The sequence below is a fragment of the Solea solea genome, chromosome 10 (assembly GCF_958295425.1).
Source record: "Solea solea chromosome 10, fSolSol10.1, whole genome shotgun sequence".
NCBI lineage: Eukaryota > Metazoa > Chordata > Actinopteri > Pleuronectiformes > Soleidae > Solea > Solea solea.
In genome coordinates, this window is record NC_081143.1 from 10700950 (window position 1) to 10728696 (window position 27747).

General features: G+C 43.2%; 1 protein-coding gene across 1 annotated transcript in view; it reads right to left on the reverse strand.

Annotated features, from left to right (window-relative positions):
- The window catches only part of maml3 (mastermind-like transcriptional coactivator 3), a 116070-nt gene that overhangs the window by 32830 nt on the left and 55493 nt on the right, over positions 1–27747 (reverse strand). Inside the window, exons 2-3 of the mRNA XM_058640161.1 lie at positions 25209–25952; positions 23187–24125 (exon numbers count right to left, since the gene is read on the reverse strand). Coding sequence (XP_058496144.1) covers positions 23187–24125; positions 25209–25952 — 1683 coding nt within the window. The remainder of the gene's footprint in view (positions 1–23186; positions 24126–25208; positions 25953–27747) is intronic.

The window sequence follows — 27747 nt, forward strand, 5'->3', positions numbered from 1 at the left end:
GGTCGTTTTATTTCGGTGATAAAAGTCTTTCGGCCAAAAACCGAAAATGCCAATATGTTTCGGTCGACAAATTTTCAGTGCATCTCTACAGTAGTGACAAATGTTTTATCAATACATACTGCATATATATATAAACTGTTTTAATCTTTAAATACCTGTGTTGGCACAATGGGCTTAAAAAGGTACTGCAGCCAGTAAGTATAGGGCTGAATCCAACTGGTCGAATGTTGAGAAGGGTTCTAAAATAACTGTTCAGTACTGTCCTCTGTTGCTGTACTGAACACAGTGGTCAGGCTCCCAAACGGTGAAGCTGGACACACTGCACTCTTTTGATTGGTTGACAGAAAATCATCACCTCTGTGCGATGCTGGTGGTGTTTTTTCTGTGCAGCCTGTTCTCTTCATGCGATAAACAGCCAGATGTCAAGAAGAGAGAACATTAAATGCTGGACGTCCTCCATCATTGCCCCTTGTTCACTGAGAATTTCCAGAGCAACTTGTGCAGCTCTTAAATGTTACGCCTCCTCTGGGTAATCTGCTGACAATAAGGCCTCATCCACACAGAAAAAGAACCTCCTTTGTAAAATCATGTTCTTTCCATTCTTAAAAAGTGTTTTTGTGAACATACTGTTTCTAGAAATGTCTTCATAAACACAAAACCCTATATGTCGTAAATATCCAATCGTGTTCCGGGAACGGATCCGGCAATCAGAGGTAACTAGTGCGGGTGCTTGGCTGAATTCCTCGAAATGCGTGAGGAATGGGAGGTGTGGCGTGAGTGCGCGTAAAAAGCGTCATTTGCGTGACTTTGGCTGCCCTGATTTGACTTTTATTGAGTTTACAAGGCAAACTAGCTCCTAGCATGGTCCACACACCGTATGCGAGCCTGGTTTCAACTGTCTAATTATCATTCTTGCAGAGAAAAAAAGGTAATATTCCCCCAAATACCAAACTATTCCTTTTAAACCTGTACAATAATTGGACTTGTTTTTAGTGAAGTTGAACCACTCCTACATCTCGAATAACTGTGTGACTACAATGTGATAATTACTGTGAGAAAAGACGGCCAACCCGACAAAAAATTAGACCTTGGAATAGACTGGAATTATCCACTCAGAGCAATTCTATTAAAGCATTTTACCTGAGCCGGAGTGGTCGGCTGACAGAATGATAAATCAGCCTCGTGTGGCGTTAACTACTGAGCAGAGTCGCAGTGTATGAGAATGTAGGAAGGAAAGAAATAGTGATGGGGAGAGAGGACAATTCAGAGAACGAGTAAAGGGGAGGGCAGGTTTGTGCCGTTTCAGCAGGAACTGTTTCTGCTATTACAGACTGGGCTGACATGACAGTGGCAGGCATTAACAAACGATCAGGAGCTCCAAAACATCACAATCAGACCACGGCTCAGTTTAAGTGATTCCTCTGCTCTGCTTGGTGAGAGTGGCACAGATAGGGGAGATGATTTAGGGTTTGGTGAAGACATGACAGAAGAATGTGTGCAAGTGTATGCAGTGGTGACCTTTGAAGACACGAGCAGATGTAGACAAACAACCCCACCCCAATGTTCTTCCCCTCTTTTACTCTGCTTTCTCTCAGAGGTGGGGCGAAGGCCCACCCACAACGAGGTCAAACCGAGATTTACTTCCCTATCAATTGGACGAGACAGCTGCCTGTCAGAGGGAGGCAAGAGAGAAAGACGGAGATGACAAGTGGAAACATGGGAGAGATGGAGGGCTGCAGTGGGCAAGGTCACGTTACTATGGAGATTTTACAGCAGCGTGACGTCGAAGGCAACTGTTATGACTATCTGGTACACGCGCGCTCATCAAGGTCTACAGTCCAGAGTGTGAACGGCAGGGAGGAGGGAAAAAGAGGGAAAGTGATAGATGGAAAATAAGACAGATATAGTCTTTGCTATGACAGCGATGGAGAGAGAGCTGAGAACGGTGTGTGTGTTCTGCAGCCCTCCTCTGCCAAATTACAATGTGACGTAGTGTTATCATTTCTCTGATACAAGCTCTGCCACAAGAGGAGGAAGAAGAAGAGGAGGAGGAGGGAGGGAGTGAGAGGACAGAAAGGGGGAGGGGTGACGAGTCTCATTGCTGGAAAAATGGCCTGATAGCCAAGAAAAAGGCAGAGAGGGAGGGAGGGAGAGAGAAAGAGAGAGGGAGGGAAAAGGGTGAGCAGGGATAGAGACATAGTGCCACACAAAGGAACAGAGCAGACACAAAGAAAGAGAGACAGGCAGAGGAAAAGGAGTGCAAGGAAAAGAGAAGAAGAAAGAGGTGATAGATAGATAGATAGATAGATAGATAGATAGATAGATAGTGGTCTAAGTGCCTGGTGGGTCACAGAAAGTGTGTGTGTGTGTGTGTTCTGTTCATGCATCTACGAGCATCCACGAGCAAGCAACATTTACAAAGAGGCAGCTGTTCCATTAGCTACTGCCATTGTGTCTAATTACATCCTGGTCTCCTTAGACACACACTTGCACTCTTACACACACACACACACACGCACACAAACACAAACACACATAAACACACAGCATATGTGCATATAAATACACATTTGCTGGCTCTCCAGCCAACCAAGAAATCCCTAACATGCACACGAACAGGGAAAAGAACTTTAAGCAACAGAGCCACAGTGCGTGTGTGTGAGTGTGTGTGTGTTAATCACAGTGTCAGGCGCACTCCTTTACAACCCCACCCCCCTCAACACAAGAGCGGGAGGCAGAGAAATGACACCTAAGATCCATGAGTGTCTATGTGTGTGTTAGCTAGCCTCTCTCTCTCTCTCTCTCTCTCTCTCTCACACAAACACACACACACACATGCATGCATGCATGCATGCACGCGCACACACACACACACACACACACACACCTCCCCCAGTCTTTGAGGAGAAGAGGATCTGAGGCTTTGTGAAATACCAAACATACCAGAGAAGCCACATGAGAGAAAAGGCAGCTTTTGAGGAGCCTCAAAAGACACACACACACACAGACACACACACACACACACGCATGCGCGGGCACACACACATGCGTGCACAGAGGCCTTGCAGTCTTTGCAGGAATGAAGCTTTTCACACACTCAAACAAAAAACACACACAAACATGCTTGTTAAAGGCATTTGATGTAAATTCCACACATACACACACACACACACACACACACACAAATATAAACAACCGTGTCAGTACACCAAAGTATCAACCTCACATGTTCATACACACACTTCCTGCCTTAATCAGCTCAGTGTTGTAGCATTTGGATAAGAGTTGATCCTAAAGCTCCTTGACAATAGTGAGACAGGAGAGCTTACATTGTATTAAAGCAGACACGGCGAACCTGCTGTCTGCACAACACATCAGCACAAGGAGAGAAAAACTCTGCAGGAGTAAAGAGCCAACCAAACACAAGCTCAGGCTTCATCAACCAGTCGAGCCAGTTCATGTCAAAACTGACACAAAAGTGGCTTTTTCTTCCACCACATGTGCACATCATCTCAATCTTCTTCTGCTTCCTGCCATTACCGTTAGTTTGTTCACAGGACAGCGATTCATAACAATAATAATCACATAAACTATTTTATTATGTTGCTATGTTGCATTTATAAAGCATTTAAAGATACTATATGTAAGACAGGTATCGAATGCTTGTATCACACATATATGTTATTTATGGAGGTCTACTTACATGGTTAAAAACCTCCCAGTCGCTGCAAACAAGCCGATCAAAATATCTCCTCACTGCCGCTCTCGTCAGCCGCGCTGTTTCAGACCAAAATCACACCCCCAGAACGTGGACTGTGTTGTGATTGGCCAGCCTACGGGAGCTTTCCCACTGTCCTGTGATTGGCCAGGTACCTGGAAGTGACGTAATTGGTAGGCCAGCTCTCAGATACACAGCTCCCCCTCTGGCACGGTGGATGCTCTGCATCTCAGCAGCTACAACGAGAGTAGTTCTTCTTCTTCTGCGGTTGAATGTATGCAACCGGATGTGCCCGGACTAGTGCCCGCACCAGGAGGCGCTACGGTGGTGAGAGGAGTGGTGAGGTATACTGATGACGACATCAAATTACGGTGATTAAGTGCCGATCCGCTTCGCAGAGCCCAGGAAAACAATACAACACTATTTTCTCAGCAGTGGCTGAACTGTTGTTCTGCAAACTTTAGGGTTTCATAAACGAGGTAATGACGCAGATACACACACAAACGCAGCGTAAATTGGAGCTTCCGGTCTATGCCGCCTTTAAGGCATGAAATGACCATGATGTGTGATCAGACTTGTGTTTGATGAGCCACCCACTTCCACCCGCCCAATAACTCATTAATTAACTAACTAAATAATTACAACAATAATTAATTAATTATAACATTGGCCGCGTAATTTCACCATGCAAAATTGCAACATTTAATTTTTCGGATCGATATCCAGAGCTATTTTTCTGACAAATCCACAGCTAACCAGTCAGAACGGGTGCTGTTGATTATGTACAGTCGATATAACAACATTTTACGCAGCACTGGGTCGCTAGGTTGTGTTTGTTTAAAGAACTCTAATGATTACAAGATATGTGGACAAAGGTTGGAGCTTCAGTAGGATGTGTGTCAATCAAGCTGTGATGGGATTATTTCCCCTCATCCTCATATTGAAATTGTTTCTTGACATCAAGCTCGATGTGCATGGGAAGGTGCGTCGTAATTTGCAGCCAAATTATCCGTGTACTATTGTCCTGTATTTTCACAGTTTGTCCAGTGTGCAAAGACCTTTACAGTATGGTATGGTAGAGTACGTGTTTTTTTGGAATAGTACCAAAATAACTAGCAACAGTTCCAGTTTGGCACCCTTCCCTTTGGGTACCAGAGTAAAATGTTGTGGAACGGTACGACAGTGGAGATAAAATAAAAACATAGACAGATGAAAGTGGAGAGAAAGTTGATGAACCCACGCCGGACATGCCGACGTGGATACGTGCGCAATATACAAATTAGGGAGACAGCAATTTTGGGGTTATTTCATTTTTTATTATTTAGTATTTCAAAATACTGTTCAACTTTGAGAATGTTTTTACTTCTGTATCGATCCATCTATATAATTGTTGATAGAATTAATCAGTCCATCAGTCGATTCCCAAAGTGTGTGTTTGATCATTTTGACATCAACGAGCGTCTGCTCACCTCAAATGTCACATGACTTGTTTTTATATCTGAGACACAAAGTCAACAGGACAAGAATGAAAGAGAGAGAGAGAGAGAGAGAGAGAGAGAGAGAGGGCGGAGCAAGCAGGTCATTGTGAGAGCGTGTTATCAAATAAACACAGACTGACTCCTGAATGAACACACACACGTTCCTCTCCTCTCATTCTAAGGAGGAGAAGGGGGAGGAGTTTGCCTTCTGAGTGACTGCATTATCGTTACCTCTGAGGGCACATTGTCCATTACAGCTTATTAGTTTCCTAACTCACTATTCATTTTCAATGTGATGCCCCGTGGTCTCTCCCCGTCATGGAGGAGGAAATAGGAAGGAAACACAGGCGGGAAACAGAAATCACTCACACTGTAGACAAAGAGTCTGACAATTATGGCTATGTCAAGTAAAGCAAACACAACATGTGAGGAGATGCTCTCCCTCCCTCCCGCCCTCACCATCGCCCTCCACCTCTCCCTCCCCACAGCTAACGACAGGTATGAGCCTGGTGAAAGAGTCACACATTCACACTCTCTCGCACAATCCTCATCCCCATTTTCATCCCCCCAACCTTGATTTATGAGCTCAAGCTGGGAGATTGCTTTCCACAAGAGACAGAGAAACATACACCAGCCTGCCTTTTAAAAGACATACACACATGCACGCACACGCATGCATGCACGCACACACACTCCCCCACACACACCTATAACGTCATAAACCAGTGCCTGACGTACACGTCAAGGTGAAATGGAGCAGTAAAACAAATAGAAGTGCTAGTGGCTAACCACTGGTCCAGCAAGCAGTGACTCTGGAATAACTGTCTCTCTCTCTCTCCCTCACTGGTTTTCTTCTTAGGACATTGCACTGACTTCCATTCTATCAGCCTAAACAAAGTGTTATCCCTAACCTTAAACCACAACCCGTTTATGCCAAACCCTAACCTTAATCTAACCATGATTCAAATCTTAGCCTTGACTAAACCAGTTCCTCAGAAATGAGATTATCCATCATAAGGACCAGGTTTTGGTCTCCATGAGGACTACTGGTCCTGACAAGGTCGGTGTTTAAGACAGACAGAAAAGGTCCCTAAAGAGGTAACATAACATAAGCTGTTGATTATTTGTTTATTATATGATTATAATACATGGAAACACATTGGTCTGACCTATAACAAGCCTGTAGAATAGGAATGAGCCTGAATTTATGCTCCATCAGCTTAAAAAATACAATATTTTGAAGTAAATGGATAGTAGGAAGACACAGAATGGTGCTCGACACACTACCAACTACCTGTCAGCTAAAGTTGTTTTGGTCTGTGATATAATGCCAACCAGAAATCACAGACTGCTGATGAACTGACATGAGCAGACACACTTATAAAAATGCACTAGCAAGTACGTCGGGTCAAGGACAATACACCTATTACAGGGTGAAGTTGAACTCCAACTGTAGTTTTGCACCTGTGTATGAAAACGTGCCTGCCACGACTGTGGCAGGCACTGTACTGTACATGTGCTGCTGATCCATCACTTCCACCACACGAAACAAGCTAATGCTGCTGGCGTGTTGATGAATGGCCGCACTGCAACAGCTCATCCTCAGGGATTGGATGAGGAAACACAGATAAGGTCCGTAAGTTTTGCAATATTTTGTGGTCGCTGGTCCATACACGGAACAAGAGCCGTGGAGTTAAATGACCGTCATCGAATTCTGTGTGCGCTCCTCTATTTATTTTGAGTGAGTGTCGACACCTGGTCAGCACTTGCTACTGCGATGTTTCTATTTCAGGTCCATTTCAGTGACGTTTTGATACGTGTGTTGTGACACTGTCCAAAACAGGCCATAAGAGACACAAATGCCCTTGTGTTTGACCCCAAATAGCAGTCAGCCAAGAACTAAGGTGTCAAAGGGTTAGTGAAGACTGATAGATGGTGTGTGTGTGTGTGTGTGTCTCTAACCAAGGCCCTTTTTGTGTGGAGTTTGAATGTTCTCCCTGTGTGTGTATGGGTTCTCTCTCCGCTTCCTCCCACAACCCAAAAACATGCAACACTGGGGATTAGGTTCGTTGGACACTCTGAATTGACTGTCAATGTGAGTGTGAGAGTGTCTGTCCCAGGTGTGCCCCGCCTTTCACCCTATTGGTGCTTTTCCAGTATACAGTTCGAGCTCTACTCGGCGATGTATGAGGCACCGTTGTTTTCCATTATACTTCAGTTCCTCCTCAATGTGGGTGGGGTCATAGCACGAAACACACAAAAACACAAGTCTTTTTAACTGATCTACAGTTCGGCATTGATCGGCTTGATTCTCGCGCTCATGACTCTTCCAGTCATGTATAGGGAACAGAAATGCTGGAGTAAAGAAAATGACATGTTCATGATATAGGTCTGTTTTGCTGAGAGCGGCACATGGAGCCAGTGTGGCCTCTCTTACTTGTACATATCTGTGCCAAATAAAAAGGAAGATGCTCCACACAGCTCATAGAGCCAGTGTGGCCCAGGCATGACCTACTTTTGATGTGATGTGACGTGTGTTTCCTCCTGGATCCATGGTTCTATTATTTTACGTTAAAGCCCGGCACGATGTCTACACCTGTGATATATCATACCCAACAATACACACTTAGCACATCATGTAACAGCATCGCTGTCACCTGGCCCTTAGTGCAGAAGGAAATTCTCTCACAGAGGCCAAGTGACAAACACGCAAACACATGCAGGTGTTGTTTACTATACTCACACAGAGCCACAGGAGTGAATAGTCTCTGTAAATGTAGTAATTTACGTTATGGGGACTTGCTTTTTGTCCCCACAAGGAAGACAAGTCCCCATAATGTGACTATGTTAACAGGTTTAGGTCCCCACAACATTAGTAATACCTGGACACACATACACACCCACGCAACACACACACACACGTGCACAGACACAAGTTGTTGTCGTTGTTGATGGTGCAGCAGCTAAAGCGGTGCTTTCCCAAGCAATTTGAACTTCGCGTGAGACTGGAAAACATCCCTGAGTGTCAGGTCAGCAGATTTTCTGCCTTCTTGCTAGTACATTAACAGAGTGTGTGTGTGTGTGTGTGTGTGTGTGTGTAAGGATGGATAAGGAGAATGACCAAAAGTGCTTTTAGAGCTTACCTTCAACAAAATGATGACAGACGAAGGAAGAAGGTCAGAGGATATATGAGAAAGTGAGAGTAGAGGGCATGTGACAGTGTACCTGCCTCAAGACTGTTTGCACATCAACATATTTGCCTGAAATATCCCTTCAAAGAAATGAACAAGATGTTAAATGCCGGCAACAACAGATTGAATCCTTCCTTCCTTTTATTGTCAGTCCTCAAAGCAAACACATACAAAATTAAATGTTCTTACCAGCTCGTGTCACCACAGCAATGGTACATAACCTTGACAACTGACATTGTCGCTTTAATAAAGTCACACTGCATTATTGATTTTGCATGCGTGGACTTTAAATTACAAAATCAAAGCAAAGTCTCAACTAGAAACACTTTAAAGTCAAATCTGTGGTCTGACGGCGCGTTCCAGTTCCAGTTGGATTTTCACATTTCTGAGCTGATAAGGTCATAAACCCTGTTCCTTTCATTGGAACCCCCCCTCAATCAAGGATTTCTAACCTCGGGAAGTTGAAGCAACCTCACAAACCTCAACATAAGATTCCAACAAGGCTGCCAAACATCAATAATAAAAACATCTTGTACAGTGTTGTTATCGAGTGGTGTAAGGGCTGCACCGATTAAAATTTGACTTGAGTGTTTAAAAAAAAAAAAAAAAAATGAAAACCAGTTTTTCAAAATTTTCACCTACTTAAATGTGAATATTTTCTCCATATAACAAAGACATGTTTAAAACTGAATAATTTTGGTTTGTGGACAAAACAAGACATTCAATAATCATCATTTCGACGTTGGTTGAAGCCCTAAGTGGTAATTGCTAATAATGACTAGCCCAAGCTATGTTTGTATCTTTGTTTTTTTGTAAATAGAAAGCAGCATAAATCACAGGCTTAGCCAGATGCTAAATATATTATATTAAGCAATTCATTTTATTTATTTATTTATTTCATTTTTAAGTTTGCCCTCAGAATTTGAAATGGAAGTGTGACATCAGAAACTCTTTCTGGGTCTCTTTCTGTTGCATGTTTGACCTTTAAATTCTTATTTAAAGTTACTAAATCAAAGCAAATGTTGTGACGCTGTTGTGACAAACCAGGGAAAGCAGAGAAACTGAAGAGGAGCTACTGACTGACAGCCATTCACTCCTCACTCTGCATCCAAATATCTACAGCGGACCCTTCAAAAACACAAAGAAGCACATTCAGCCAGAAACACCGCACAGCTGCAAAACTTGAAATGTGCAGGGATCGAAACAAAAATAGCAACTGCAAACACTCACACATCATACGGGGGGTGATTGGATTTTGCTGCTTTAAACAGCAGCAGCAGCAGCAGCAGTGGTGGCGGCAGCTCATGGCGACATGTAACATGTGAGAGTGATGCTCAGTGCTGTCAAACTGAAAGTCTGTGTCTCAAGTGAATTATCTGTGGGTCGCTGCGGCTGCTCTGCCGCCGCCATGTTTGTGTGTCACCCGCTGAACTTATAATGTGTGGGTGTGGATGAATGTGTCCTGGAATTAGTGTGACAGGATGAATCTTTTTTTTTTTTCCCCTGGTAAAGGGTGTGTTGTTTATTTGTGCGACTGGATGCAATGTTGGGAAGCTTGAGAAATAATGATATAAGGCTGAGAAACCACAGATGAAACAAACACAGTCACATTACTCGCATGCAACAGTCCAAATTCTTTCTTTTACTGTGATTTACTGGGTGCAATGTAGAACAGTCTCGCTGGTAAACAGTTGAATGATCCAGTATTGATTATGAAAAATAGAGATGCACAATATTATCGGCACAATATCGGTATATAATCGGATATCGGCAAACACGCCAAGATCCACCATTATGACAGATTACTCAAACAGGCTGAATAAGCTGCTACCTCCTTGACTTCTATGCTAGCGCCTCACAAATAATGAAGATATTTTATTTTCACATCTACTGTGACACGAGTATGGAAAATATGTTGTTACTTTCACGACAGAAGAGACTAAATGAGTTGGGGAAAAGGAAAGACGTATATATCAGCATATCGGCAAAAACTCCAACACTGTGCATTCCTAGTAAATAAATCTGTAAATATAAAATTTTTCAGGTATTTGCATCACTCCCTTAGAGAAATATTTGATATGTATCTAGTTTAGGGCTGTCAAAGTCAAATAACCTATGAGCATTTATTCAAAAACAACTGTTCATTAGTGAGTGGGCAATATGAGCTTAAAATGTATAACACAATATTCCTATCATAATATAGCAATTAGAAAATTCATAATGATTTTTCACAGAATTTCAAAGTAAAAGTGCTCGATATGGAATGATGTCTAAACTTCACAATAAAAATATTCCCGATGCTAAAATAAATCAGTCATGAGATAAATCTAAACTTCAGTAAATAATAACATTGACAACATGTAATTAAAACGGCAGAAGAGCTTATAAATGGGATTTAATGTAATATAATGCAGTGGACCCCCTGTTTGACACCTCTGGTCTAGATAGAGCTGATGGAGGAAACATACCTTTTAAATCCAAAAGAATTTCATAATAATAAAAACAATTTTGATTTAAATAAATTATTAATTGATGAAGGCAGATAACAGTTTACAATTAGAAATGTAAATAAGCCAAATCTATCACTGCATGAATTGTTTATGGTCAAGGTTTATTTTGTCTAAATGAATGGAAGTCAATGCAGTGACCTAAGATACTGTAACTGCACAAAGTTGTGTGTGTGGGTGTGCAGAATGTGTGTCAGTCAGTTGAAACAGTGGTCTCCAACGTCACACTGTTTGCCCATGACACCCTCCATCCCTCCCTCCCTCTCCCTCTCTCACTGATAGATGGAGCCTGTACAGTCCCACATACAACATAAACCCACGGGCAGGTAGACAGAAGGAATACAAACACTGATATTGATTTAACATGTTAAAAACACTACACAGTATATTTTGCAACATTAAAATTACATTAAAAGAGTCAACATTCACACCTGTTCCAATGAGGACCAAATATTATCTGGAATAGTAACTATAAAATAACTCTTTTAGTATAACTTTCAAACTAAAAGAGTTAAACACCGTTTCCAAGTGTATTTGGTCCTTAAACAAAATTGGTGTTATAATTTACTTTGCTGCATTCAATACAAATTCTATCTATCTATCTATCTATCTATCTATCTATCTATCTATCTATCTATCTATCTATCTATCTATCTATCTATCTATTTAAATCATTAAATTTAAACTGTGCAGTATTAAAATCTAGCTGCAGCCAGGAGAGAGTCGCTGATGCTGAACTATAAATAACTGTATCATCAGCATAAAAATGAAACTAAATTGCTGTTTAGCAAACATTTAATCCGTTGTTGTAGGTGTCTGTTTGCCAAAGTATGTAGAACATTGTTTACTTATCATATTTAACTGGAATATATAATTACTTTTGTCTGCCCAGCAACACAACTGGCCTCTCTCTCTTTAAAGCTCTAGTGTGAATATCTTATATTAGGTTATTGTTCATCTCTGTGTCTCCAAAAGTACTCCTCTTTCTTGGATTTTCTCCAGGAAATATGTCTGAAGGTTGCGCTCTTGTCCGCTCAGTTAACCCATGTTGCACAAAGCTGTTTTGATGAACTGGTATGAAGTGATTGAATGCTGTAGTGAGAACAGTGGGAAGCAGAAAATCATGTATTTATTTATCCACAAATGTTGCAGATCATTACTTCAACCAACTACGCATCTGAAATCGTGTGCACGTCGCAGCAATAAAAAAAAAGAAAGAAAAAAAAACAGCACATAAAATGACTTACGTGAGCAGAGCTCTATCCTGCAGAGCCCAAATAATTAATCAAACTGTATAAACTGTGTGGGTGCGTATGAATGAGCAGGAGCCACAGTGCCAGTGGGAGCTAAGGAGTGTGGGAATAAAGACGGAGGGGGAAAAAGGAACGAGATGGAGAGAGGTTGCTTTGCGCAAACCATCAATCACCTTCTTGGGGTTCAAGTTTATTTGGCTTCATTTTTCTTTAAAACACACAGAACACAGGAGAGGGAGAGGAGGCAGGGGATGGAGAGGAGAGATGGAGGAAGATAGAGGGAGGAGAGGAGAGGAGAGGAGAGGAGAGGAAAACCTGGGAGTGAGAGGATGGGAGAAAATAAGCTGGGACGACACAAAAAAAGAGAAAATAATGGTTTGAAAATGTGCAGAAACAGCTACTCATCTCCAACACCACAAAGTAAATCTTGAGAAAGAGACACAAGCTGAGTACACAGCAAGCTCTGTACGTGTGTATACTTCTGGCATAAACACTGACCTTGACTACTGTACCTTGACCAGTAGTCCTCATGGAGCCCAAAACCTGGCTTAACTGAGTCAGGAACTGGTTAGGTTAAGGTTAGGGAAACTAGATGATAAAGTATGTGTGGACACCACTGTGATTGACAGCTGGTATTGCCCCATCGGTGCCCGGTTGCCGGTTAACTTCCCGTCGCAAAACGTCAAGACGGTGCCGACCGAAACCCAATTCTGGAGACTTCAGAATGAGCTTTGAGGGAGGTCTCATGGGTGACGTCATGATCTATTGAGAGACCTCTGTCTCCATGTGGTCCAACCACTTTTACAATCTCACCTTCTCTACACTATATGGACAAAGGTATTTGGTACTTTAATATAGAGTTGGTCGCCCTTTTGCAGCTACAACAGCATCCACACTTCTTGGAATGTTGAATTTCCTCAAGATTTTGAGGAGTGTTTCTTTGGGAATTTGTGTCCATTCATTCTGAAGAGCATTTATGAGGTCAGGCACTGATGTTAGACAAGAAGACCTGGCTCACAATCTCATGTCACGTTAGAATAGAAAACTGTCTGAAGCACAGCATTGTCCAAAATGTCTTGGTATGATGAAGTGTTAAGATTGTCCTTCATCAGAGCCCAAAGCCTGACTGAAACACCTGAATTCACAACTGTGGCCAAACACCTTTCATATTTTCTCTCTCAAGCATTACATGGTCTTTTTATGTTGTGATCATTTAGCATTCCAGCTTCTGCCTTTTAAAAGCACATGAGTGCGTCTTACCCATGTTCTCATTATCCAGCCCTGTTTTTCCTAATGCATTGCCCTGTGAACACATGACTCACAGTTCCTCTGTGCCACTCGCTCAACTCATTCATTCCTTCTGCCTGATCTTTTTTTTTTTTTCAAACCAAGGTTTCCTCTTCTCCAAAACACATGGAGCTGCTGATGCAATTGGCATCGGCCATAGAAAAAACCCCAAATTGGTCGTGTCTAGCAATACGCCTTCTTTCAGCTCGTCCGTGTTTTCCAGCTGACCTTTTATGTCACAGAGGAAAAAAAAAATTAGCTGGCAACTAGTTGGCACCATGTCGAGCACCATTTCATGTTTTTCTACCATCCATTAAAGTCAAACTATGTAATTCTTTAAGCTGATGGACGATAAATTCAGTCTCCCAATCTTCTCATTTTTCTTCTTCTTCTTCTGTACCTGCTTCTATTATTTCCCGGTCAAAGCCCAGGGGCGGGAACTGTGGAACATGTTCAGCTGGACTAACAAAATAATTCTATTTTATTTTTTGACGTCATGTAAACAAACTGAGTGATGGACGTGAGGGGTGGGGTGGGAGGGGGCAGGGAGGGCTGACATGCTAATGTGTGTGTGTATACCTGCTGGAGGGTATCACAAAACAGTAGTGAGTGGTGTTAATAGCTAGTGTGTATGTGCTGGTTAGCATCTGACTGAGCAGATGGGGAGGATGGGGTGTGTTTTGGGGACAAGGGCGGGGTCACATCTGCGTCTTCCCCTTGCGGTCATCTTTGCACGTGCATGTGTGTATGTGTGTGTGCGTGCGACACTTGGCATCATGGTCACATTTAGAGCCAACAACCCAAACAAGGTGATTAGAAAGGGGCAAACACAGTAATACTGGAAATGAATGGACTGACCTCATACTCCATATCTAATAGCCATCCCATCTCTCTCTCTCTCTCTCTCTGTCTATTTTGTTTATTCTAGGCTTAAATCCAATTTGTGCAACATTGATAGTGCGCTGTTAATACAATCTTCAGCTCAGCCTTATGCCGAATTTATCACCAAACCAAGTACAACCTGCTTGTATCTGAGAACATTTGGACAGAGAGACAGAGAGAGAGAGAGGGGGGGGAGAGAGAGAGAGAGAGAGGCTGTCGTGTGTCCATGCTCACTCACTCACTCACTCACTCACTCACTCACTCACTCACTCACTCACTCACTCACTCACTCACTCACTCACTCACTCACTCACTCACTCACTCACTCACTCACTCACTCACTCACTCACTCACTCACTCACTCACTCACTCCAGCGCTGCCTACCCTAGTCTTGGAACTGCCATTGATTTGGTCTGCAAGGTGCTGTGGGCAATGGTTGCCATGGAAACCGGCAGGCGAGCACGGCAGCCAAAGTTTAAGCTAGCATGAGGAGCGTGTGTGTGTCTGCAGACTGTTTGTGAGTGTGTTTATAAGGGGTAGAGCAACCAAGCATGCTTTTATGTTTGCGTGTGTGTGTGTGTGTGTGTACGAGGTGCTGGCGGGCTGACAGCAGTCTGTTTAGTATGCAGCCTTCTGACTGCATCTCCCTTCCACCCTCCCTTTGGCCCACAGACACAGCATAAGAATGATCTCTCTCTCTATCGGTCTCACACACACACACGCACGCACGCACGCACGCACGCACGCACACAAACACACACAGCAGGGGCTGCTCTCCTACATATTAACATACACATTCACTCAGACACCATGTGCCTACAGAGACACTGTGTCATGAATGGTTACCAGTGATGGCCGCAGGACAGCAATGTAGATAAAGTTGATATTAGAGGGAGCAACACAAACACACACACACAAAAACAAACAAAACATGTATGCACACAGACAGGAATAAAAATCTAAAAGCAGTCCACTCAAAAGTGACATGCATCAGAAGAAGCAGCCTGATGGTGGAGAAGCTGAGCACTGATATTTCCTCTCCTCTCCCCAGGGCGTGTTGAATGGGTGGAGATGGTGTGTCTTATAGACTCTGGTTCTGTCAGAGCAAATGCAACAGCTTCAGTGGGGTCTGCATGTGTTAGCATGTATGTGTTTGTGTGTGTGTGTGCGTGTTGGAGGGAAGAAGGAGGTCAGAATCATTTTCCCTCCTGCAGCTGCCAATGATGCTCAGATGTACTGTACACATACAGACACATAAACACACACACGGTCCACTTTTACCTCGAGGCATTTGCATTATAAACTCACTATATCACATGTGACACTATGACAAACTAGAACTAGAATAACTAGAAGCTGCAGCTCACCTGCTGGAGCACTAGTTTAGTTTTAAGGGATGGAACATTTCAATATGATTAGTAGAGACATTTTATTTTAATTCACATTCAAGATCCTATTGATCTGACTGCTTGCATTGAATGATGAAAAAGAATCAAATCGAGCAGTCAACACGATAATAGTAACCAAGAGGTAAAAATGCACATTAATGACATATTAAAAGAATCTACACCACGTAGGGCTCTGAGATCTACTGACTCAGGTCAGACAGTCGAGCCCAGAATTCAAACCAAATAAGATGAAGCAGCATTTAGTTGGGATGTTGCAAACAAGTGGAACTGAAATCAGCACCAAATGTGAATATTTTTAAATCAAGGTTTAAAACACAGCTTTTCTCATATTTTTATTACTGAGCTCTTTAAAAAAAAAATATATTTCCATCTTATGCAATTTTATTTTAAATGTAAAAATAATGTACTAGTAAATTGTTACTATCATATTTTATGCTTCTTTTTTAGTCTAACTTTTATTCTGGTATCTGTTTTATTATGTTATATTTGCATTTTGCTGAAATTGTAAATGTGAATGTTTCAAAAATGTTAAATGTTATTTCGTTTTTCTGTAAAGCACACTTGTGTATGAAATGTGCTATACAAATAGAGCTGCGTTAACTACACACACACACACACACACACACACCATAGACATAATGTATTCCCTACCCCTTACCCTAACCATCACAACTAAGGTCGTTTTCACACCTAATGGTTTGCTAGACTCGGTATGACTGGGGACTAAATTGGGGGTTGCAACATTCAGCCGGTCCAAGTTTGGTTTCACACTTCTGCACTTGAGTGAAACGAACCAAACCTTTTGATTAATGTATTCCCCTACTGGCCTGAGGTGGCGCTGCATCAAGAATTATTGAAGGAGAAGACGAGACGAACAATGAGCAAGAAAACTCGCCAATCTATTGGTTAATGCTTACTAGCAGTTGCGATATATTTTTGTCTGACCATATTTCTATCGGAGCTTTTACCTCGTTGTCACTTCACGTCTGACCACGAGCCATTTCTCCCGGCTATCGTTCTACATGTGCGTATGTTTTGGTTGCGTTAACCCACAATGCCCTGCGTTGTGCCCACAATGCCCTGTGTTGTAGTCTGCTTCCTGCATTTGGTATGTTTGTAGGCGGACCAGAGGTTGCAACTTCTTCTTCTCCCTCATGAGGACCATGTTTTGGTCTCCATGAGGACGACTGGTCCTGACAAGGTCAGTGTTTATGCCACAAAAGGTCTTAAAGCACCTGTACATATTAAGAACATACACCACTAATGACACACACACACACACACACATCGATCAGGAGCAGTGAAGTGGAACTCAGCACTTACAGCTCTGTCTGAGCATGGGAGAGGCAGAATGGTTAAGAAGGCAGGGAGGAGGTGGAGGAAGGGTGGAGGAAAATAGGAAGGATGGGAGAGGAGATGAGAGGAGAGGAGAGGGAGGGAGGGAGGGAGGGAAAGGGAAGGAAGAAAAGGAAATGTGAGGGGAGGAGATGATTGGAGAGCGAAGAGGGAATCGGAGAGAACAGGTATGAGTGAGGAAAGATGGTCAGTGGGAGCAGAGAGCACAGTCTCCACCCTGCCTCAGCTCCTCTTTACTCCACATCGACTTCAGTGCCTCACAATGGGATGTGAGAGCAGCTCAAGCCCCGACATGTGCACAATTAACATCCGTTCAGAACTGGGAGTGACATCACCTCTGAGTTGACTCTGTTCCGGAGAAGTGTGGTTCTGTTCATAAAAAAATGAAGCTATAAAAATTGCATAAATTAGTCCTTTTCATACATATCAAACGTTAAACTAACCTTTAAATTGCCACATGTCTGTCATGATGCACATTAATTTTATGCTCTAAAAAACACTATAAATGATTTGTTTTCAATATACTATATGCATATTATGTATGATTATTATTTTTTACACCTTTAAAAGTCACACATTTAAAAACTTTGTGCCAAATTCAATCAGACTTTAAAACATCAATCATTATTTCAATATTGTTGAGCATTGTCATTGGCGATAAAAAAATGTCCACAGATACAAAGTCATCTTGTAATCCCATGTTGGGGTTGACGAGGTTACTTGAACATTATTACTTTCTACTTACTTTGTCGAGTTTAAAGATAAAGGAAAAAAAACAAATTTCCTCACCATTTTCCAAGTCAGTGGAAAAGGTCATGAGGTCAAGGAAAAAAATGTGAAGGAGAATTCACGAGACGACGTTAGAGCTGACACACTAACACAACCACAAATCACCAACAAAACAGAGACTGAAAATGACCTTTCATCATCTGTTTCAATGTTAATATCTGTCACTTCCTGTACACTTTTCAAAATAAAAGCACTCTAGGGTTTTTGTCACCTGAATAACAAATAGACACACACAGCTGCGTGTTCCTGCTGCTAAAACAACAAGCTAAAACACAACCATTTATATAAACGGGTGGAGAATTTCTGCTGCCATTCATTTGGCGCGATGTTAGTTTATTTCAGTGTGTCTGCAGCGTCACTGTGTGAGCTTTCAGCATGTGAGGGCACACACTCACACAGCAATGCTTCTCAAAACTAAAGATGGACAAAGCTCCACGTGAAAAACACGGCTGAAATGTCAGCGTTTGCAGAACAACACCGAGCCACTCGTCATGAACCTGGAAACAGAGCTGTTGTGGAGTCATCCATTCATTTGTTGCAACAACGCCTTCATTGTGAAACATATTCAGAACCAACAGATGTGCTGTAAAGTCCTGGCATTCAGTTGAGGACAGAGGAGCATTTAGAGGACTTTTTAGGTATATTATTTATGTCATTTCTGTAAAAAGAGCAGCAGCTCCACAGCAAGTACACAGCTGATACATGCTCCCTGTTCCTTGTTTATTAAGCTTAAAAGTTAGGTTCATGGGTAATTAATGGTAAACACGCCTCCCTCCCTCCCTCTCTCGCTCTCTCTCTCAGACCTTGTGGAGGTCAGAGCTCTCGGTAGAGGAGGATGAAGAAGAGGATATGAGGGAAGGGAGGGGGGGAGAGAGAGAGAGAGAGAGAGAGAGAGAGAGAGAGAGAGAGAGAGAGGGTTATGAAGAGATTTTACTTCTGGAAAGAGAAGGGTGTGGAATGAGGCATCAGCAGAGTAAATGTGTTTTTTTATGTGTGTGTGTGTGTGTGTGTGTGTGTGTGTGTGTGTGTGAGGGAGCTAATGTCGTGACTCATGGGGTTGTTAGCACCAGGGTTGGCTACTTTGTGCACTGCAGTAGGTGTGCGACATTGTGACAGTACAGTACAGTACAAGAACCCACACACGCATGCACACACGTGCACACACATACACACACACAGAACTATTCTTAACTTAACTTGAAGGGTTGTGCTTAAGGGTTATGTGCAATACACTTATGGGCTCTATTTATTGAACATATTTATTTATAGGTCTTTATCACTATCTTTTTAGCCTAGTTTTTATTCCCTCTTTAAGTTATTTATTTAACCTTGTTTTTATTCAGATTCAGATCACTTTATTGGTCCCAGAAGGGCAATTCATACACAATCATCACTTCTCACATACACATAGAAACATACAGACACACAGCATGTCAGGCATTGTCTGATAGCTGAGGGTCACATGCATCTCAAAATTATTCTGTGTCTCTCACACGCACGCACGCACACACACACACACACACACACACGCAGACACACACACACACACGCAGGCCCCCGCATCATCCGTCAAACACAGACACATAAACATCTTCCACAGACTCATGCACACGCCTTCGTTCTCCCCCACTTGCTGCTTCCACTGAGACATCCACCACAGTGGTGACGGTATCCGCGACAACGGGCATAAATTAGCGTCATGGTGATATGCAAAGCTAGGGAGCAACAATTAAAGCTTGACTAACGAGCTTCTGAGGAGAGAGGGCTGAAGTTTCCCCCGAGCAGCTGCTAACTGGATTAGCCTACACACACACACACACACACACTCTCTGAGAGAAACAGAGAGGGAGAGAAGTAGTGAGAGAGTGATGTTCAATCATCGCCTGTGAGACTACAACACACACAATAATATCACTTCACCCAAACACTAATACCATTACTGAGCTAGTCTCAAAGGACATCCGCACAGAATCCTTCCATCTTTAAGGAGAAATACACATCCAAACAAATGGAATAGCACCATATACATAGATGTAAAGGTCATAACCGATACGACACCTTCAGATACAGGGCGCTCAAAGCTAAGTCTCAGCTAAGTCTCTGCGATCTGAGCGACCAATTACCCTAAGAAAACACAAAGTGTGAAATAATGAAAGGTGTTCTGTAAACACCGCGCGGCTAACAGCGTTTCAAGGGCAGAAAATATGGCTAACTATAATGGAACCATGGCATCTCTGTGTGTTCGCCACAGTGACAGGATACATAAACAAAAGCAGTGGTAGTGATGATGAAGGTGTTGCCAGCTGTTACTCCGGCAATATGCTAGTGTTGCTGTGCTGACAGTGTTAAAAAGGCTTAATTAATAATGGTAATAAAACAGTGCTTTAGTAAAGAAGCAGTGTGGGTGATTGTTAACCATCATGTCTGGACCAAGTGATCAGAGATTGTTTTAAGTGTTTTAAGTGTCAGTTTGTTTGTTGCTTATTCCATCTGTTTGGTTTTCATGAACCGAAATTATGTTTTTTTGAACAGTAAAATTCACTTCTGAAACTTTCCATGGACCCTTCTTTTATGTTTTCTGTCATACTCCACTCTTGTCTGTGTGTAGCACATGAATGTTGCCAGGCAACGTGAGCTCTTAACACTTCTACCCAATCCCATCCAATCCAACTTTATTTATAAAGCACTTTAAAAACAACAGCTGAAACAAAGTGCTGTACATCAGCACTATATTGATACTGACTTATTTCACAATGGTTTTAATTTAAAAGACATTTGTTTATATATAAAATGGCCATTATACCATTCCATTATACAGTTCTAGCACTACCTGACTCAACTCTTTGGTATCAGGCACGTCGCTTTCCACTCACTCCCTCATCTTCTACCGCTTTATCCTCCACATGAGGGTCATGAAGGGCGCAGGTGCCACTCTCAGTTCACATAGGGCGAAAGGCGGGGTACACCCTAAAGACATATGGAGACAACCATTCACTCTCACACCTAAGGTCAAGTGTGTGTCCAATTTGCAAAATCTGCATGTTTTTGGACTGTGGGGGGAAACCAGAGAACCCGCAGAAAACCCACGTACACACGGGGAGAACATGCAAACTCCATGCAGAAAGGCCTTTGTTCCAACTGGGTCGCGAACCAAGCCCAAGTCGTATTCCATTACTTCATAAAACCTACTCAACGTGGGCGGGGTTGTCATCACATGGCTGCGTGAAACTGCCGTGGCGATGTTTTACACGCTACACAAACAGGCTCTGTCCAGCTCTCTCAGGATCCTCTCGGCAGCCACCAAACACAGGAAACGCAGGTCTGCACTGCGTCGTATTACGACTACGGTGTACTTTTGCAGACAGCAGCCATGTTTGCTTGCTGTAATGCTCTTGCCGTTTTTTGGTGGTTCTGATTCCCTAATTCCCTAACTGACGTGACATCATCCTCAGACATGTTCAACGAGACACTGCACAAATGTTTTTTCTAAGAACCGCATTAAGGTTAAATTCATCTACATCCTGTAAATATCGATGTGAAGATCATCTGAGCCCACTTACGCTCTAATCAATGATCACGATGACAATATCCTTTAATAAATAAACAGTGTCCATTGATTGCTTTTTTATGTTTTACAGTTGATTTGCAGTTAGTTGAGACCAGTGTGACTATACACTAAAATAAACCTACTTACTAATTAGAGTACAGAGTATTATACATTTCAGACACTCCATTTTGCATTGCTCTTTTGTTTGTCTCTAAAAAATAAAGTCAGGGGACTTTCTTTTTAATATGCTCCATCCCCACTCTACAATAAATCTCTCTTTTTCCAGCATTTGCCTTTATTCACATCCCTCTCTTCTCTTACTGGTCTCCAATTCTCCTCTGCTCACTCAAATAAATCCACCCTCCGCCTCCTCCTCCACCCACCGCCCCCTAAATCTATGAAACACACACAAACATACATGTGCAAGAACTCACACTCATGCACACAAACACACAGCCCTCCAGGCAGGAGCCACAAAGGCCCCATATTAATAAATCTGCTCCTTTATTGGTGCTGAGTGTCTCTGGCAGAGAGAGAGAGAGAGAGAGAGAGAGAGAGAAAGATAGGTGGAGGGAGGAGAGGGGGAGGAAGGAGGAGGAGCAGGACAGGAGACGCAGAGATCACCAGAGGGGAGGAGGACGGGGAGGAGGAGGAGGAGGAGGTGACCGACTGTAGTAATGTCATAAACACAAGGGAGCCAGAGTGAGAGAGAGACGGAAAGATAAAGAGGGAGACAACATTGACATGTACATCATCAACACACAAACACACAACAACACACAGACACACACGACAGCACAATGGCACTGAGATAATAAGTGGCACAAGAGAAGAGGCACACAACTTGTGGGTTTGCATGCGTGTGTGGTTATTTGTTGTGGTACTGTCCACCCACACCTCCTTAACGTCCTCTGTCCACTGGATTAATAAGGACACCTGACACCTGGCTGAGCCACTGGAGCGTGCAGAGTGGGCTGCGCTGGTCGCTGGGCTTGGAAAACAAACTGCCCGGGGTGGGATTTCGGTAATGACAGCGGCTAGCTTGGCTTAGTGGTCCAATCTCAGCCATCAGTCAGCTGTGACAGATTGGGGATATGAGCAAAGGAGCCGTTTAGCTTTGGTGTTTGGTGTGGTGTGTGAGTGTGTATGCGCCTTGAGGAGAAGGAGGAGGAGTGAGGGCTATCAGTGCAGCTAGTGTTGCAGAGGCATCAATACATTCTCGACAGGCCATTTTCCTATGCGTACTCCAAGCCCTGGTTTGTTGCTGGGGCAACTACCACCATTTTACACCTTCCCTGGCTGCACCTTCGGAAGATTTTATCAAACCACAATCCACGTTCTGTAATTTCTCCCAGACAAGTGTTTGAATGAACCTTGCTCCTACTATTATTTCTTAAACCACTGCCAATGGGCATTCTGTGTATAAAAACGGAGCTTAAGTTATCTGTAAATCTTAAAGAAAACCCCCAGTGTTTCATATAGCTCCTCAAGGATTGACGAGGAATAACTGCAGGGCGTTTTGTTCTCCTCCCAAGGTTATGAGGTTGAGTGTTCAATAACAGCACCTCACTTTGAACATGATGCTCATCTCTACAGTACCTGCTCTCTTGTTTTCATGTGAAGACTGACCCTTGAATCAATTGCTCAACATGAAGGAAACCTTTCTTTATGGACAATGCAGAGCCAACTGTTTTCACAACGCTAAAACTGCACCAGTTCAACACAACAACTTAGCAATGCCCAAGTTAACATCAACGTATTCCCTTACCTGTCCATGAGGTTGCATGGCGCTGTAGGGCATGTTCTGGTTCAACACCTTCTGCTTCATCAGCAACATCCTCTTCTGCTCCTCGCTCAGGTGGGCCGTCTGTCCGGGGATTGGGCCCTGGGTCTGGCCTGGTCCCGCCCCCTGGCCCCCGCCTCCTCCACCACCCATGTAAGGAGGCATCATGGGGTTCTTGACCTGATTGTTTCCTGCCATGGGCGGAGTCATCCTCTGGCCTATGTGATCCACCCCACTGCCGCTGAAGTGACTCAGTGGTTTGGTGTTGTTGTAGGACAACATGGCTGCCGTTTGCTGCTGCTGCTGTTGCTTGGACAGCGTGCTCTGGTTGATACTGTTTGGCTGCTGCTGTCCCATCATGCCCATGTGGTTGTGAGGGAGGTAGTTGCTCATGGGGGCTTTGGGCCCATTGTTCGGGGCCATACCAGCCACTAGAGGGCCCTGTGGTGCGTTAAAGGCTTGCGGTGGGTACATCATAGGGCTGTTGGGTTTATCTTGGTTAAAGGGACCAGAGTTATATGGACTGGTTGGAGCGCCTGCAGGAGACCAGTTAGCCGCTTGTTGCTGCTGCTGTTTCTGCTGCAGCAGTTTAGCACGTTGCTGAGCCATCGCTTTCAGCTGCTCTGCTGGAGAAAGTTCTGGCGTAACTGGCCCTACAGGCTGACCTCCAGGGGCAACCCCCGCTGCTCCTTGACCCGTTCCTGCCTGACTGACCCCTGGACCTGGGTTCATCATGTATCCATTCCCAGGCCTGGAGACAGTTTGTGTTTGGGCCTGGGTTGGGGTCTGAGGGGAACGAGCCACACAGTTGTGCAAGGGTGAACCTGATGCCATGGCAACAGCTGGAGACTGCTGCAAAGGTTGCTGTGGAGGGGTTCCATTGGCAGTGGTGGCAAACTGAGGGCCTGATGACGATGGTCGAACCTGAGAAGAAAATACAAAAGTCCCATGAGAATCAATCTATAGTTGATAGTCCGACACAAGAAACAAGCCGAACAATGCCGAGCTGATCAGTTAAAACTACTTAACAATCCTAACCACGTGGGTTAATCACTAACAATTACCATTGATTACATTAATATTTAACAGAGGAGGCACTGCTGATCGCAGGTGGCGAGTGACATCACAAACCCTGCCACTGTATTGTAGTCCAGTGACTGTGTCAGATGTAGGGCTGGAGTACTGAACAAATAGCTTTAATTAACTGATTCTAATGATTCAGTTACACTGTAAACAACTGCTTTACAAGTCACTAGTCACTCATTTGAGTGTGTCGCGTGTAAAACAAAGTCACGGCAGTTTCATGCAGCCGGCAGTGACATCTCTGGGTGACTCAGGCGAGCTGGGACCATTGTGGTAAAGGGCCATTGGAACAAGCCTTTTATACTTCTTTCATGGGAAGGGCCTTTCTTAAAAAGGAAACCACCATCTTGTGCTACCATGTTCAGCAACCCAAACAGAGCCTTTTGCACTTTGAAGCAGTAGCTCACTGTCCTTTAGAAGAACAACATCCTTTTTGGCATTAATCTGTTGATTATTTTCTCATTTAATAAAGTACTTTTTGGTGCACAAAAAATGTTCTCACATGTCTTATTTTGTCAACAAACCATAATAATGATTTTCTTTTTTATGGAGCAAAGTTCACAAAGCTGAGAACTCAAAGAGCATGCCTTAATTAGCAAAAAAAAAAGCATTCAAACCAATCAAATCCATTATCAAAATAGAGGATAATTAATTAACAATTGATAATTGGATTAATTGTTGCATATCACATGTTGGGAAAGAAAGAGGAATTTCTTATCAACACCTATAATCCTTCCTGAGTGAAGTTGGTTTATGAACTGTTGCTGTTTCAACATGTTGACACAGAGATACTATGTCAAATCTAAACACAGTGCAGCTCCAGCTTCAAAGGACAACTCAGAAACATTATATGAGAGTGAACTTAGAGCAAGAATAAGTGTGAGCAGAGCTACAGAACCTCATGTTGACCTGATTATCACTGACCTGTGGTGAGCCCATGGGAACCTGTGGACCTCCCTGTGGAGGCTGAGGAGGAGGCGGCGGCAAGGCGGCTGTTGGCGCTGTTCCACCTCCAGGTGTCGTCGTATTCCCAGCTGCTTCCTGTGGACCTGGTGTCTGATTGTTGGCCGGTCTGCCAAACTCTGCTTCCTTCTTGTCCTCAAAGTCCTCGTTGAAGAGGTCGTGCATGTCGTCCTCTGGCACAGTGTTGGCGAGCTCGTCGATCAGCTCCTGCCACTCCTGGTCATTGAGGTTGATGTCAGAGAACAGTTTGTTTTGATTGGACAAGGACTGGGGATCGGAGGACTCCATCCCGCCTCCGTCATCCAGTGGTTCCTGTTTTAGGTCTTTGAGGAGGCCGAAGCTGTCCTCCAGGTCCAGAGAGCCGTTGAGTTTCATATCTGGCAGGTGGCTGCCACCGTTCTTCCCCAGCTCATCTGACGCCCGACCCACATGGTTGCCGTTGCTGTTTGTAGTGTTATTTCCGGTGGAAGTGTTGGGCCCGCCAAGTAAAGGCTTAATGTCCATTTGATGATGCAGAGGCGAGATGGGTGGTACACTGTTACTGGTGTTATTAGGGAGACCTGTTAGTGAATCCAAACCACCAGCGCCATCCTTCCGTACCCGTTTGGTGGTCGGTGAGTAGCTGCCTCCATCGCAGATGCCGTTCTGGTCTCCATTGAGGGGTGATCGTGCGCTGTCAAGTTTCCTCTTTACAGTCTCTTGAAGCTGGAACAAAGAAGGAAAAAAAGATTAAATCTAGAGGGGCAACATAGACAGGAAAAGTTAACAATATAAGACTTTTTTTTAAGGTCTTCAGTGTAAAAAAAACAATGGAATCAATACAAGACACTAAATCAATAAGGCAACAGGCTCCTTCCTCTACATGACTGTCGTTTGAAGACAGGAGGTGTGCTGAAATTCAAAATATCACTAACACAAATCAATTGTTCTTTCAGCAGAGACTCAATCTGCCTTAAATAATGATTACCCTACTGAGCTCCCACACAGAGACTGTACACGTGTGTATGTGTGCAGGAGCATATATGAAGCAAAGACGGGCCAAAGCAACAAGAAACATTGAGCCAGCACAGGGAGTTGAGCAGGCCCAGCAAGATGGACTCCTGGTTTACTAAGGAAGTATGAAAATGTAAAAAGAACAGTTCTCCTTGATCTAATGGGAAACTGACCTGCCCCAGTCCAACTGCACAACTCGCTCTTAGCCTTAGCCTAGCCGCCTCCATCCTGGCACAGACTACATAACAACAGGGTGCTAATGAATGCTGGCTGGCAGTAAATTACTATCATAGATCTGGGTGGGAGAGGAGAGGAGTTATGGAGGGACAGCAAACAGAATTTGAGACCAGACACAAGAGACGTAAGGCAAACAATGGGAGGGAACAAACCAAGACCATGGGAATGTACAATTCTCCATATCTAACATCACAAAAACATGTCTTATTCAACAGAACCATAATTATACTTCTATCTTGATAAAGTATGAAGTATGTAGAGTAAGATAGTCAGAAGTAACATGGTTAGTAAGTGGGGGAATCATAGACTAAAATGTGGATGTCGTCTTCTGGTGTTTTGGATGAGATCAACTTGGAAGTAACAAGCAAAGCCACCAGGGGGAGAATTCATTGGTTGCAAAAATAAGTCAGTTTGAATGGAAGTCAATGGGAAAATAAGCCTTATTCGTTTGATTTACAACACGAGTAAACATGTTCCTGTGGAGTCAATGGTCTCAATAGTTAGCTTCAGGTCTCATCACCAGAAAATGATGAATCAATGAATCAATTATGTTCCAATGTAGACGGAAATAGACAAAAGTATTTGGCCACACCTGTTAAGTATTGAATTCTGGTGTTTCAATCAGGCTTTGGTTTTAGGCCCCTTATCTTAACACTGAATGGAATGGCCACAAATTTCCATAGGAACACATCAAAATCTTGAGGAATGTCAACATTCCAAGAAGAGTGGAATGAATACATTTTGAATACATCAGTACAGTCCGCTTTTGTCTATATAGTGTATGAGTATTTGATTGACAGCCGATTGTCGTCCAATAGGTCCAATTGGTTGCCGTTGAAGTCTGAGAAACCTCAACAAATCGCACATTTTGAGGCTTCAAAATGGAAGTTAACATTCCTGTGGGTGACGTCACTTGCAGTTGCCAATGGGGGGAATTGGCAGCTCTGTAAGGTTCAATAGGAATTATTAAAGTGTGATGGGAAAAGAAATTAAGATTCTGTGCAATTTAATCATCTCTCAATCTCAATATTACTCTCAACTCCTGTTAATTTCAATCCCTAATGAATTATGTGGAGAAATAGCAAATGCTGTTGAAATGACAGATGGGAAGAAGGGACCTTATAAATGATAAAAGGTTTCCAAGGTATAGAATTTCCTTCTGCCCAAATCTTTTAGGTTCACATAAAAAAAAATTATATATACAGTACATAGAAAATTCTGTGTGTATTCATGTGAGGACTCTAAAAATCTCTATTATAGCTCAATTTAC